Below are 14,705 nucleotides of genomic sequence, written 5' to 3' on the forward strand. Positions count from 1 at the left end.
CCAAAGTGCTGGGATTACAGGCGTGAGCCACCGCGCCCGGCCGTTTTATAGTTTTTAAAGTAAAGGCTCTTAAACTTCCTCTAAGATGTATTTCTTGGTTTTTTAATATTTTTACTGCTATGAATATATTTTTGAAATTTCATTTTCTATTTATGCTGATATGAAGAAATACAATTGATTTTTTCTTGGTCTTGTATCCAGAGACCTTGCTACATTTACTTAATAATTTGAATACATTGTCTATAGTATTATTCAGATGTACATATATAGGTTGTTTTTGAGTAATGACAGTTTTCTTTCTCCTTTTCCAGTTATTTTTCAGATTATTTTTTCCCTGACATATTGTACTGTATAAATACTCTAGTACAATGGGAATATTGTGGATATTTATTTCTCATTTTAAGTCTCAGAGACAAGACCTTTAATAAATCATCATTAAGTATGATCTCTCCTGTAGGTTTGTTATAAATACCTTCTGTTCTTAATATTCTAAGAGGTTTTATTACTGGATGCCAAATTTTACATATTTTTCCAGAATCATTTGAGATGGTCATATTTTGTTTTCTTATTTATTCTGCTATATGTCAAATCACATTGCTTGGTTTTCTAATGTTAAAGCCTTTCTTCCTGAAATGAACTAAACCTGGATAAGACGTATAATCTTTTTTGTGTATTGCTAGATTTTCTTTGATTCATAGATATTCCTTTATGTCCATGAAAATGGCCTGCTATTTTCCTTTCTTGTGATATACTTGCTAGGTTTAGGTACCTGATTATGCAGGCTTGGGAACTTGCTTCATAACTGGAATGTGCAAATGGGAAAGTTTTAAATTAACGTTTTTTTATGTATTTAATACGCATAAAAATGTCCATTTTTAATTGGAATTTCAAAATTGCGTATTTCCAGATTTTCCATTTTGGAGTCAGCTTGAATCATTTGTGTTTTTCTAGGAATTGGTCTATTGCATCTAAAATTACAGATGTATCCAGATAAAGTTCTATTTAGTCCCTATGGTATTTAATAGTGTTTTATTAGTTAGCATTGTTTGAAATTGAGAAAAATGTGACATGAACAAAGAATTTCTAACCTCTCTGGAGAAAGCAAATGATCTAATGATCGTCAGTCTGTTTTTCTACGTAGTAACCAGAGCAGGAGTCAAGTTGCCCTGTTCTTTCCAGCACAGACTCTTCATTTAGCCACAGTCCCCATTATTACCCATTCTCTTACACCTACATTATTTTATGCATTTTATTAGTTATGTACGTTAGAATTTGTGATTTCTTGTGGATGAAAAGTTGTGATGTCAAGATGTGGCATGAGACATAGAGGGATATTTATTTTCTATGCCCTTACTTTTAAATAAGATACCTATTGGAGCCCGGACTCAGTGGCTGATGCCTGCAATCCCAGCAGTTTGGGAGGCCGAGGTGGGCAGATCACTTGAGGTCAGGAGCTTGAGACGAGACTGGCCAACATGGTGAAACCCTGTCTCTACTAAAATACAAAAATGAGCCAGGTGTGGTGCCTCACACCTGTAATCCCAGCTACTTGGGAAACTGAGGCACAAGAATCCCTTGAACTTGGGAGATGGAGGTTGCAATGAGCCCAGATCGTGCCACTGCTCTCTAGCCTGGGGGACAGAAAAAGACTCTCAAAAAAAGAAAAAGAAAAAAAAGATACCTATTGGAATATGACCTGGTGTTTAAAAATGTAAAGGTAAAAGATTTCAACTCTTGTACAAAACATAAGCTTTATCAACTATAGAAAAAATGCAAACAAAATTATAATTTAGTGTCCTTCTAAAATGTTTAACTTTGTTCTATATTAAAATTCTGTCATGCTCCAGATTTATCACATCTGGAATAAAGGCTGGTTTTTTTATTGACTGAGCTCTAAAGTCTTACTATCACAAGTATCTCAATAATTCATCACAGTTTTCAGAGCACTTTCACATTTACTGATCTATCTGACCCTAGCAGTTACCTGGCCAGGAGAGTTGGTACTATTATCTCCATTTCACTGGTGAGAAAACTAAAGCACAGCAAGATTGAGTTTGTTCACAGATGTTACGAAGTTGAACAACAGTAGAACTGAAGTGAGAATGCAAGAAGTTTATATTTTATGTAATGGTTAGGAGATTCAAAGATCCAAAAAGATGATTCTAAGTCAAAAATTGGGGGGAAAAGCCACCTATTGATAACTACAGTGGGTAGTATTCAGCTTTGGGACATTTGTGCAAGACATGAACCTCAAAGGTAAGGAGCCCACCTCAACGAGCTCAGAGTCTGCGAGGTATAAAATGATAAAGAAGAGGAAACCTAGTACCAAGGAATGCCTGGGAATGTGATAAATGCTGGAAAGAAGACTGTTATGCTGGAATGCTCCTTAGAACTCCTGCTCTTTATTTTCTGGCATCCCAACTGAATAGACTGGTGGGAGCTGGAGAGTACAGAGTTTATTAAGCTGCCAAAAAAACATTAAATAATATCCTGCAAATAATAACAGCAGTGAAAACAACAAAAAGGCTTTTCCAGATTTATTCATTAGCACTTTGTATACTCATACAAATAAATGATATATGAAACTGACTGAAATAGCGTAGAGAAGAACATGCTTCTTCAAGTTAAAATCTCACTACACTTTGAGCACAATTGCAAAGGCAGAATTTAATTAACAACTCAGTCATATTTACCTTTTAAAAATAAATCCTGGCAAAGGCCACATGTTCTTAATCTGGAAGTGCAAGTATTTTCTGACGTTTTATGATTAAACAAATACAGAGTTACAATATCAAATGTTTTTGAATCAAATTATAAGCTTCAAATCCTTGTCAAGCAGATTAGATAAAATGTTAAATCTAGTCAAACTTCTGCTAAAACAAAATATGAAAGGACTCCAAAGGGATTCAGCATCCGGATATCTCACTGTAGGTTGTGTAGCACAAATTAGAAGGCATATCTTTTATAATGAATGCTCTACTGAGTGAATACCATTATGAACGAGCAGGAACTTGTAGCCAAATGGATCTGAGGTCAAATCCCAGACACTCAGTACTGTGACTTCTGTGACCTTAGACAAATTACTTAACCAATCTGTCAGTTTCCTCATCCGTAACCTGCTCCTTTGGAAGTGACAGCTAAAAGTTCCTTGAGTTCAGACACAAGATTATTACAGGATCATTTAAATAGAAGTAAGAATTATACTTTCAAAAAAACTTAGTCATTGTTTCATAACTCATCAAAATATGTTTATCTGCCCTGTACCATATGTTAGTGAAGATATAAGGTACACCATTTTATAGTATGTTGCTCCAGTTAAGTTTGTAGAAGCGTGTAGAACTGAGAACCACACCATACCCTTGCTAAATGCTATTCAGTAGGACTCTGCCACATTTCTAGCCTCGTAATGGATTTTTGTTGTTTTCAGTGGTTTTTGATGTGATTTCCATTTTACCATCAGTAAGATTAAATTGCTTATACTTTTTAACTGCATAGTTGTTGATAAAGTAAGAAGGAAAAATCAAGAAATAAGTGATTTTCAGAAGGCTCATTACACACAAAATTCATTTAGTGGAGGAGTGTATTATAGGGTCTTAACCTACAATAAAATAAGATAGGTTGGTTTTGGTCTCTCTCTTTTATAAAGCCCTGTTGCTGATGCATTGTGTGGTCCATGGCACATAATTGTTTCCACCTTAGTGGATATGTGCCTGGGAGCACTCTATATCTTAATGCCAATACTGATGGGCACAGTTTAGGTTTCATATTCTGTCCCTGGTTCCCATAAATTCAAGGGTCACCATACTTAAGATTTACTTCCCAGGCTTGTCAAATTTTCCTCAGTTACCTTTATCCAAATGTTTTTTTAGTAGCCATATTTCACTTTTGCATTGAAATGGCAACTCAACCAAACAAAGGAATTCAGATGAGAAATGCCCTTGGCACATATAACAATATGAGATGTGAATTAAATGGGAGGAAAAAATCCTCCCCATTGTGGATCTGAGCATGGACGATAATGGAGTTGTGATTTAGTCCATGAAAATATGTTAGACAAAGTGAGCTGACCTTTAGCTTCACTTACTGCTGAGACAAAATGAGAACATAAATAAAAATTAACTTCTTTTACCATTTTGTGAGAGTTTATAATTCATTGGTTTTACATTTATGTGTATAATGTTTATCTGGCTCTATAAAAATGTGCATTATTGCTAAAAGCTCAAGGGATTCCTGTACGTAAATGGAAACTCAGAGAAACACTGAGTTGAAGTTACATATTTTTTTTCTCTAGAGAAGAGGTTTCTAATCCTAATACAGTGGTTCTTTAAAAAAATATATTAGCCCCATTTGATCCAATTTCTTACACTTGTCTAGCAATTTTGTTAAAGCCATTCAGGCAAACCAGCATCTTTGAGTGATTCTAGAGCTGAGGGATAGTCTTTCAATTGTTTTGCTTCATTCTTTGTAATTCAAATTAACGCCAATATTGCTAAGCAATAAATAGGTAAATCCATAAATTTAAGCACTTTGCGTACATCTATTTATACTTGTACATATGACATCACAAAAATGTATGGGCAGATGTGTACAGCGTATGAGCAAGTAATTTCTATTTCACTTATCTACTTACACTGAGATCAGTAGAAAGCACTATGCCCACATTGCTACAGAAGTGACTTAGTTTCAGTTCATTGAGTATTTTCTAAGAGTAACATAGGTTTAAGCAATAGAATATGTTACTAAAGGATATGTATGCTCTCTTGTGTTGGAAACCTTTAAAGAATATACTTGAAGACTAAACATCTATTTGTAAAGATCTAATGGGTGCCTTTCTAGAGTGAATACAGTAAAGTAGATGACCCTTGGCAGTTCTTAGATTTGATGTAAGAACCATGATCAAGCAAAATGTAAACAACGACCAACTCTTAAATAACTTGTTTCAAATCAATAATACTTTCCAATACATACTCTTGTTTAGTATTTGCAATTCTTTAAGGGGTTGGTATTATTTTCTTTGACAGACATTTAGACACGTATTTCTGGGAAAAGAATCCATCTCTCTTAAATGTCTTTTGTCTTACTCCTTTGTCAGGGCTATCATTAAAAAATAACATGGACTAGTGGCTTAAACAATAAAAATTTATTTTCTCACCATTCTGGAGGCCAGAAGTTCAAGACCAAGGTACTGGCAAGGGTCGGTCTCTTGTGAGGCCCCTGTCCTTGGCTTGCAGATGAACGCCTTGTTCCTGCGTCCTCATGTGGGGTCTCCTCTGTTGTACACATCCCTGGTGTTTTGCTGTGTCCAAATGTCCTCTTCTCATAAGGATACCCATCATATTGGAATAGAGCAACCTTAATAGACTCATTGTAACTTAACGTCTATTTAAAGTCACTATCTCCAGATATGGGCACATTCTGATATAGTAGGTGGGGCATAGGGCTTCAACATGGATTTCAGGGGACACTATTCAGCCTGTAACATCTTCTGTTTATATTTGGCATATCCAGATAGTTGATACATATTTGTTATATAGTAAATTAATTACCAATGAATGAATGCATTGATGGCTATCATTAACTGTAAGCTAAATATTAGCTGAATCACAAACTTTCTCCGATAAATTATCAAAATTATCTATAATCATTATTTGGATACAAAGGACACTTTTAGTGGTATTTTTTAAATAGTTGTCTTAAATAGGTTGCCTGTATACCCAAAAGAGTGTTTACAGCAATCCCTCCCTCCCTCCCTCCCTTATCCATGGTTTTGCTCTCCTTGGCTTCAATTACTGGCAGTCAGCCATGGTCAGAAAATATTAAATGAAAAATTCCAGAAATAATTCATAAATTTTAAATTGCATGCCGTTTTGAGTAGCATGATGAAATCTTGTGCCATCCCACCTGTGTCCCACCCAGGACTGAATCACCCCTTCGTCCAGCGTCTTCATGCTGTCAATGCTACCCGCCCATTACTTATTACCTGTCTAGGTTCTTAGATTTACTGTCATGATCCCGCAGTGCTTGTGTTCAAGTCACCCTTGTTTTACGTAGTCATGGCCCCAAAGTGCAAGAGTAGTTATGTTGGCAATTCACATATGCTAAAGGAAAACTGTAAAGGGTTTTTCTTTATGTGAAAAGGTGACAATTCCCAACTTAATAAGGCAAAAAAATCATTTGCTGGGGTGGCTCAAAATCTGTGGTAAGAACAAATCTATCTGTGAAATTGTGAAGAAAGAAAAATTCATAAATACTTTGTATAGGGTTTTGTAGTAGCTGCAGTTTTAGGCACCCACCTGAGGATTTTGGAGCATATCCCATGCGGATAAAGGAGAACTACCATATTAGTTTTTTTGTGACTCATTCAGTGAACACAACTGCAATATTACATGCATCACATTAATACATCTCAGAGTTTCAATAAATGTGAAAATCTTATGCAACCTGGAATAGGAGATCTTTATTTGGATTTGTATTCCCACTAAAATCAATTATGCATTTCTACCTATGGGGTTACAGGCTTAAAATACTGCTTCAGTGGACACTATATGTCTTGTAGTACTAGAGAGAAGATGCTGTATGTACTTGGAAGTCTCTGTTTTGTTTGTGAATATGATGCTATAGCTTGAGTTTGCCCCTTCTTCCATTGACTGTCGTCTTCACTAGAGTTGATGGGCCACAATAAATTTCCCACATTTTGACTTTTAAGATCTGCATCATCACATCAGGCAGATGGTGTAGTTTATACTTAAGAGGTAAGATTTTATCCATTTGAAGCTTTTGTCTGCCACAACTAATCTATTAACCATTTTGTTACTTGCCATTTTACCTGACATGTACTGACAGGGTCACTAGGAAGTTCACTGAAGAAATTCAAGTATGTTTTAGAAAAAACCTACATACACGCATTCGTAATAATTAAATGGTTGAAGTTATTGAATTCATTGATTTAAGGTTGGCACATTTCCTGTGGGTGTCTCACATCACTGAGAGCTATGGCTTTTATTTTAAACATAATTCAAAATAAGTTGAGTAGAAAGTGAAACTACAAAAAATAAAAACCAGTTACATTATGCTGAAAGCAATAACATTGATATTTATGAAGAAAAACTGAAAACTCACTTATGACTGAGCTGCATATAAGTACATGATGATTTTAATACTGTACAAAAATGTTGACTGCCTTCTGTTTATGCGTGTATATTTTTTAAGTGGTGGTAGATGAAACAATTTAAGAAATGTGACTCTCCAAGTCACTTAGAAATAAGTGGATTAGGGCCAGGTGCAGTGGCTCATGCCTGTAATCCCAGCACTTTGGGAGGCCGAGGCAGGTGGATCACCTGAGGTCAGAAGTTCGAGACCAGCCTGGCCAAGATGGCGAAACCCCGTTTCTACTAAAAATACAAAAATTAGTCGGACATGGTGGCGGACGCCTGTAATCTCAGCTATTGGGGAGGCTGAGGCAGGAGAATTGCCTGAACCCAGGAGGTGGAGGTTGCAGTGAGCTGAGATAGTGCCATTGCACTCCAGCCTGGGTGACAAGAGCAAAACTCTGTATCCAAAAAAAAAAAAAAAAAATCAGTGGGTTATTTTCATGATGCTAATTTCATTTGCATTGTTTAAATCATGTGTTAATATCCTCTAGATGGGTTAATATACATAGTATCAAGTAACATAGAAATTATGAGACTTATCTTAGACAATAGATTTTTCAAAAATATGAGTTATAAACATTTTTCTAGGTCTAATTCTATATAAAATAAAGCATGTCAGTATTTTATGATTTCTAGCTTTAAAGGTCCAACATATATGAGAAAATAAGTTGCTTATTTATGTGAAAAAGTCACAAAAAGTTGAAATTTTAGGCTATAATGTGCATCATAATGAGGTTGAGCTAAATGCCATTTTTTAAATGCTTCCTTTGCATAGAAAGCATCACAATACGTGTTTTCCTTCCAAAAATCATTGGTAGTTGGTTTATGTTACATATTAAAACAGTGTGTGTTCTTAGACATTAGTGACACATTAATGATGTAGTAGTTTTTACTCGGAGATAAGGTTTCTCACTAGAGTAGTTTAAAAACAGAACATTTTAATAATTTTGTAATAATTGAGAAAATTGGAAAATCTACATATGAATAGAGTTTAAGTTACTAATAACTTTCTTCTGCAATCCAAACGGTAGGCAATTCTCATTATGCAAGATTGCTTCAATTAAGAGTCTTTTGAGGTATTCTATTTAGTAGTCAGATTTTTATTCTTTAGAGTGTATTTTCAAACCTAAGGAAGATACACCTTTTACTTGTTCTCATTGCAAAATCCTCTCTAATTCTGTATGTATGTCTTTGTTATCTTACGTTTGCTATGGAGCCATGTTATATAGTGATATAATAACCACTTCATATTGTTTGTATCTTTGCTTTTCTATGAAGGGTACAAGACTTGGTCAGATAAAGACAAAGTCACCCCCCTTATTTAAATGTAAGCAGATCAGGAAGAGTGTCCTTTCCAACTTCTAGCATACATAGGAGACTCAAATTAGATACTTTGGCGGATTATTCATGCCCTTTTTAATAAAACGTAGTTACCAATTGTTTACTGATGCTGTGGTTGATTGTCTCTTCCCCAGGTATTGGGAGATCGATGGGCAAACATCTGCAGGTGGACAGAAGACCGCTGGGTTCTTTTACAAGACATCCTTCTCAAATGGCAACGTCTTACTGAAGAACAGGTGAGTCATGTGTGAGAAACTAGCTGTAAAAGGCATGGGGGGATAATAAATTGGAAAAGTAAAGATTTATGTTTATTTATTCCTTGGAATTCTTTAATGTCTTGCAGTGCCTTTTTAGTGCATGGCTTTCAGAAAAAGAAGATGTGGTGAACAGGATTCACACAACTGGCTTTAAGGATCAAAATGAAATGTTATCAAGTCTTCAAAAACTGGCCGTATGTAATTTCTAGCTTTCAATAGTCTTATAACCCAGTAGTGTATATTATCACTATTATTTAGTCTCTTCTTTGCTATGGAATATTAAATGTTTATTTTTGCTTGGATCATAGATTATTCAAAAATGTCATATTGCTACTTTTCTGAATTAAAATGGGAAAAAACTCTAGCTGGATTTTCAACTTTGTTTTTCAAACAAAGTTGTACTATTGATAAAACACAGCATACCAGAATAAGACTTCAATTAAAGTTAATAAAGTAATACTAAGAAACGTTTGTGAGCCTTTCATAAAGTTCTAAGCAGCATAGTTCTAAAAAAAAAAAGAGACTAAAGTTGATTCTCAGAATAATATGTGAGAGATACTAAGTGACGATTATCCTCACATTGATGGAGTTTAACCTTAGTTTATTATAAAGGGATACCTGAGACTAAGTTACTTATAAAATAAAGAGGTTTAACTGGCTCATGGTTCTGAAGGCTGTACAAGAAGCATGACACCAGCATCTGCTCCTGGTAAGGGCCTCAGGAAGCTTACAATCATGGCAGAAGGAGAAGGGGAGCCAGTGTATATCACATGGCAAGAGTGGAAACAAAAGAGATAAGGGGAATGTCCCAGACTCTCTTAAACAACCAGATTTCATGTGAACTAATACTGAATGAGAACTGACTCATCATGAAAGGGATGGTGCTAAGCCATTCATGAGACATCCGCCCTCATGATCCAATCACCTCCCACCAGACCCTACCTCCAACACTGGGAATCACCTTTCAACATGAGATTTGGAGAAGACAGAGATCCAAACAATATCACCTACTTTTTCAAACAAAAAACATTAAAGCCAATCAAATGGCATTGATTATAAATGCCTCAAGTTTTGAGAAATGAGATTTCTTTGCAGTAAATGGACTTCAGAAAAGGCTTCATTGAAACATTTGGTTTCTGCAGGAATTTCCAAGATTAAAAAAAAAAAATACGGCCGGGCGCGGTGGCTCAAGCCTGTAATCTCAGCACTTTGGGAGGCCGAGACGGGCGGATCACGAGGTCAGGAGATCGAGAACATCCTGGCTAACATGGTGAAACCCCGTCTGTACTAAAAAAAAAAAATACAAAAAACTAGCGAGGCGAGGTGGCGGGTGCCTGTAGTCCCAGCTACTTGGGAGGCTGAGGCAGGAGAATGGCGTAAACCTGGGAGGCGGAGTTTGCAGTGAGCTGAGATCCAGTCACTGCACTCCAGCCTGGGCGACAGAGCGAGACTCCATCTCAAAAAAATAAATAAATAAATAAATAAATAAATAAATAAAAATACTTCAAAGTTTCTCTTACTCTGTGAATTTTATCATTTCTAGTAAAAGAGGCCAGTCTGATACTGTGAGCTTAATTTTTCAAGTGAAATATTCTGTATTATGATTTCTTAAAATTTTTGATAGATTTGATTAAATGTTCACTTGATATGAACTTTTATAAAACAAAATGATTGTAAGTAGTGTTTCATAATTTCACCTGAGTGAATCAATTTATATCTGTATTCATATTATATATTGTACTTCATAATAATGAAATCATTTCTAAACTTAAGTAAATTTTTCCACTTATTTTAAATACGTACCATTTTACCGGATATTTGTTTCATATATATATATATATATATATATTTTGCTCCATAAATGCTAACCTGCATTGGTCTTTTAATTTAAAATAGATTCACTTATGTATTACTTGTTATTACAAGTTAGCTTATTATTGATAAGAAATTATTTCTCAATGAATATAGACTTTATTAAGTGATGTGACTACCAAAAATAGAGTTCAGAAAAGTAACCTGTATAAGTTTCAAAACACAAGTGCAAAAATATCAGCTATATTTGTAGTTTTGGCCTGCAGCTGATGGGACACCATTGAGAGTTTGCAAAAGAATCATATTTGCATTTTTGTAATACTTTTTGGTAGGAAGATGTTTGATGGTATGAGGATTAATCAGAAGACCTGAACTAAGTAGCATTGGGTATTAAGATAAGGAGAGAAATATTAGAATGTTAAGATGTGATGAATGAAACTTGTGATAAGAGGCAGAAGTTCGAAATGGTTCCTAGACATTTCATTTGGGTGACCGGAGGGTTACTAGCCCTAATAGGAGAATAGAAGAGAAATTGGTGGAATGACAAGAATGATAATTATTTCAGATTTGGATATATTTAGTGTAAAATGTCCTTGAGACATCCAAGTTAAAAATCCTTTCCATTAGTCAGACTACACAACTAGAATCTCAGAAAAGGGTTCATGACTAGTTATTGATTCAGAAGCAATCAAAATGCTTCTGAGGGATTGTGTAGAGTGACACATTAAGTGAAATGAATAGATTCCAGGGGGAATGTCTACAGTCAAGGAGTAGACAGAGGACAAGATGTTAACCAAAAGATTGAGCAAATACCACAGGGGGAAAGTGGTATCACAAAAATGAGGAGAATAAATACTTCAAAAAAGTAGGAAGTGATATACGCTGTCACATGCCACAGAGAGGAGAGGATAAATTGCTGATGGATTCTATCATATCTAGAGGAATGGATGCATGGATTACATCTCCTTAAAGCAGAATATACCTTACAAACATTGTTCTTCTCAGGTAAAATATGAATCCTTGCAGTAAATAAGTGAGTGACCACTGATTATCAAAATGCATTCATGCCCTCTGATTAGGAGCCAAGATATATTGCTAGTTAAATACAGAACCATGTGCTTCAGACAGTCAATCATAACGGTGATGGTCAATCATATTCTGTGGGTTGAAAAAGTCACAAGCCTGCCCAGATTCAAGGAAAAAGAATTAGGTTTCATTTCCTCCTGGAGAAGCACCAAGATCAAGTTATAGCAAAGCATCTGAGATGAGGATATTTTACAGCCACCTTTGGAAAGTACCACATGCCAGAATAGTACAGTTATTTTACATGATGATAAATTCCAAATCTCAATATCTAGTGAAAGTTCCTACATATATTGTTGACTAGATTTACCAATCAAGAAAGTTGTTCTTAGGAAGCCACAAACTGACAAAATCCAAATATGTTAAAGCTAGATGAGATTTTGCATCTCATCTAGTGTTTCTTCAGTCTAATTGCACATCTAAAGTTCATTAGGAACAGCTACTCAGGTTATTTCCAAAAGAAAATCGAGATCAAGAAAAAACACAGGACCTGTATCCTACAACATTAGTATCAGACTTAAAATGAACACTAAGACATTCAGACTCAGGTCCAGGTCTTTCAGTCTATTTCAGTACTCCTCATGTCAGTTGATTCCTTGGAAAAAATAACTGCAACTGAGAACTGTCATTTCTAACAATAATGTGCCTCTATGTTAACATTTTTGTGAGCAGAAATCTTGGCTAGCCTCAGGGCCATACAAATGCTCTTTTAACAAAGTCTCAATAATTTTCCAATAGGTTTAAAAACTGTATTATGTCACCTTGCTTGTGAACAAAGAGAAAATATGTTTTCTATAGGTCTTGTCATTTGATAGTTTAAGCCAATTAACAAAACCTGACAGGTGGTCTAGAATTTGAGGTAAAATTCCCCTGCTGACTCAGGCAGTGAATAAGAATTTAATGTTCATTAAAATATGTCACAATCTGAGACCCAAAACAGGTACCATCTGTCACCAGTTTTCACTACATGTCTAGGTATAGATACACTGTGCTAAAAACTCTCTTTTCTTTACAATAAGTATAATTTGTTTTGAAATACTATCACTAATAACCCACGGGATTATCTCCTCCTTACCGTTGGGGTGGGAGGTGGGGATTATGACATTTAATTTGCTCTAGATCTTTGGGATTAGTGTCCAAATCATGTAGATCTCTTATTTTATATAATCAAAACTGATTTAAGTTTTAAACTGATTTGGCGTCAGGAATAAAAAATGAAGGGAAACAAGAAACAGTAGCTTTTATGAGGTGAATTATAAGACTTGTAGAATCATGTAAATTATCATGGGAAGATCTGAGTCAAGAAGAAATCTGTTCCTGAGTAAGTGTATTGCTGCTTGGGGGACTGTTGGTGTTTGCCAGGTAAAGACAGCTCTGGGGAAGCAGGGTGATCCAAGAGAGTATGCCATATAAGGGCTACAGAAGTACTTGGGAATTGAAGATACTCTTAAATGGCTGTGGGATCAAGGGACATGGATGAAGTGTGCTTATGGTAACTGAGCAAGTTCCTGTTGACAGTGCTGTTTGACTTGCTACCTTTACCTCAACTGCTGGGATGGCCATTCAGACAGAAGCAATGCTTCTCAAAATGTGTTCCCCCAACCGGCAGCATCAGTATCAAGGAAATTTTAGGAATGTACATTGTTAGGTCATCTTCAGACCAATGATTTAGAAACTCTGGAAGTAGAGCCTAGTCATCTGCATTCTAACAAGCCTTTCAGGTAATTCTGGTGTTCTTTCAAGATGAGAACCTCTGTAATCAACCTCCCAAAGTACAATTGGTGATTAGAATGAATTGGAGTACATCTTACATATAGATAAGTAACTACACATAATATAGGTGCAAAACTCAATTTTGACAATATAGGAGAAATTGTCTTGGCATTATTCTCTTATGCATATTGCTGATGAGAGTGAGATGAAGGTTTCCTAGGCCTTTCGTAATGATGCATTATCTTTTCACTTCAAATCATCTTGAACAGCTTATCTGTCTCTTCTCCATATCCACTGCTCACCCAGTCTGATTTATTGACTGTACCTTCCTGCCTACCTTGGAGGTAGGTCCACATGCCTGGCTTCTATAAAAATAAAATATATTTCTTCTTTTACTATCTCCACTGGCCTTTGCTTTGTACACATTTTCTAGATCTTCCTGAATTTTTGCCACCTGAATTTTCTAGAGCACTATGGGTCTCTGGCACTCATAGACCTATGGTTAATTATTGATATGTAGAAATACACATTTTATGCAATCATTAGTAACGAATCATAGTTATTTAATATGCACATGTAAGACCTAAGCTTAAAAGAGCCAGCATCAATGGAGAGACAGGACAAGGTAATTCTAATGAATTCTATGATCTAATGTGTCTGGCACCATCATGGAGTTTCTTTCTTTTCCTCCCTCTGTTAATCCTGGGGGAGTTCTTCTGGAACCAGGAAATGACTACTGAAAGATAGAAAGAGAGAGAGAAACTGAGACCAAATAACTGAGCTGCCATCATCATTTTTGAAACGCATATCTAAAATTTATTAGGTAGAAGTCTGGGTTCAGTGTTTTTGTCATATAGACATATAAAAATTCATTTATTCAGTAATCACACAATGTAATTATAACATTGGTTTTACTTTACCTTGAGTGCACTTTTCTTAATTGGATTTTTTTTTTTTTTTCTTTTTGGAGATGGAGTCTCGCTCTGTTGCCCAGGCTGGAGTGCAGTGGTACGATCTTGCCTCAGGGCAACCTCTACCTCCCTGGTTCAAGCGATTCTCTTGCCTCAGCCTCCTGAGTAGCTAGGACTACAGGCATGCACTAACATGCCCAGCTAATTTTTGTATTTTTAGTAGAGACAGGGTTTCTCTATGTTGACCAGGCTGGTCTCGAACTCCTGACCTCGTGATCTGCCCGCCTCAGCCTCCGAAAGTGCTGAGATTATAGATGTGAGCCACCACCTCTAATTTTGTTTTTAATGGTGACTTTCATTTTTGTAATGCTTACCAAATGTTTCTTCATTTGACTTAATATTAAAACAGGAGGCTTACAACACTCCTGACATGTTTC

The 14,705-nt window shown here is 35.7% G+C and overlaps 1 protein-coding gene across 1 annotated transcript in view; it reads left to right on the forward strand.

The window, feature by feature from the left end:
- The window catches only part of DMD (dystrophin), a 2,174,064-nt gene that overhangs the window by 639,518 nt on the left and 1,519,841 nt on the right, over positions 1–14,705 (forward strand). Inside the window, exons 14-15 of the mRNA XM_031660704.1 lie at positions 8,627–8,728; positions 8,836–8,943. Coding sequence (XP_031516564.1) covers positions 8,627–8,728; positions 8,836–8,943 — 210 coding nt within the window. The remainder of the gene's footprint in view (positions 1–8,626; positions 8,729–8,835; positions 8,944–14,705) is intronic.

Source organism: Papio anubis, chromosome X (genome assembly GCF_008728515.1).
Source record: "Papio anubis isolate 15944 chromosome X, Panubis1.0, whole genome shotgun sequence".
NCBI classification, from domain to species: Eukaryota; Metazoa; Chordata; class Mammalia; order Primates; family Cercopithecidae; genus Papio; species Papio anubis.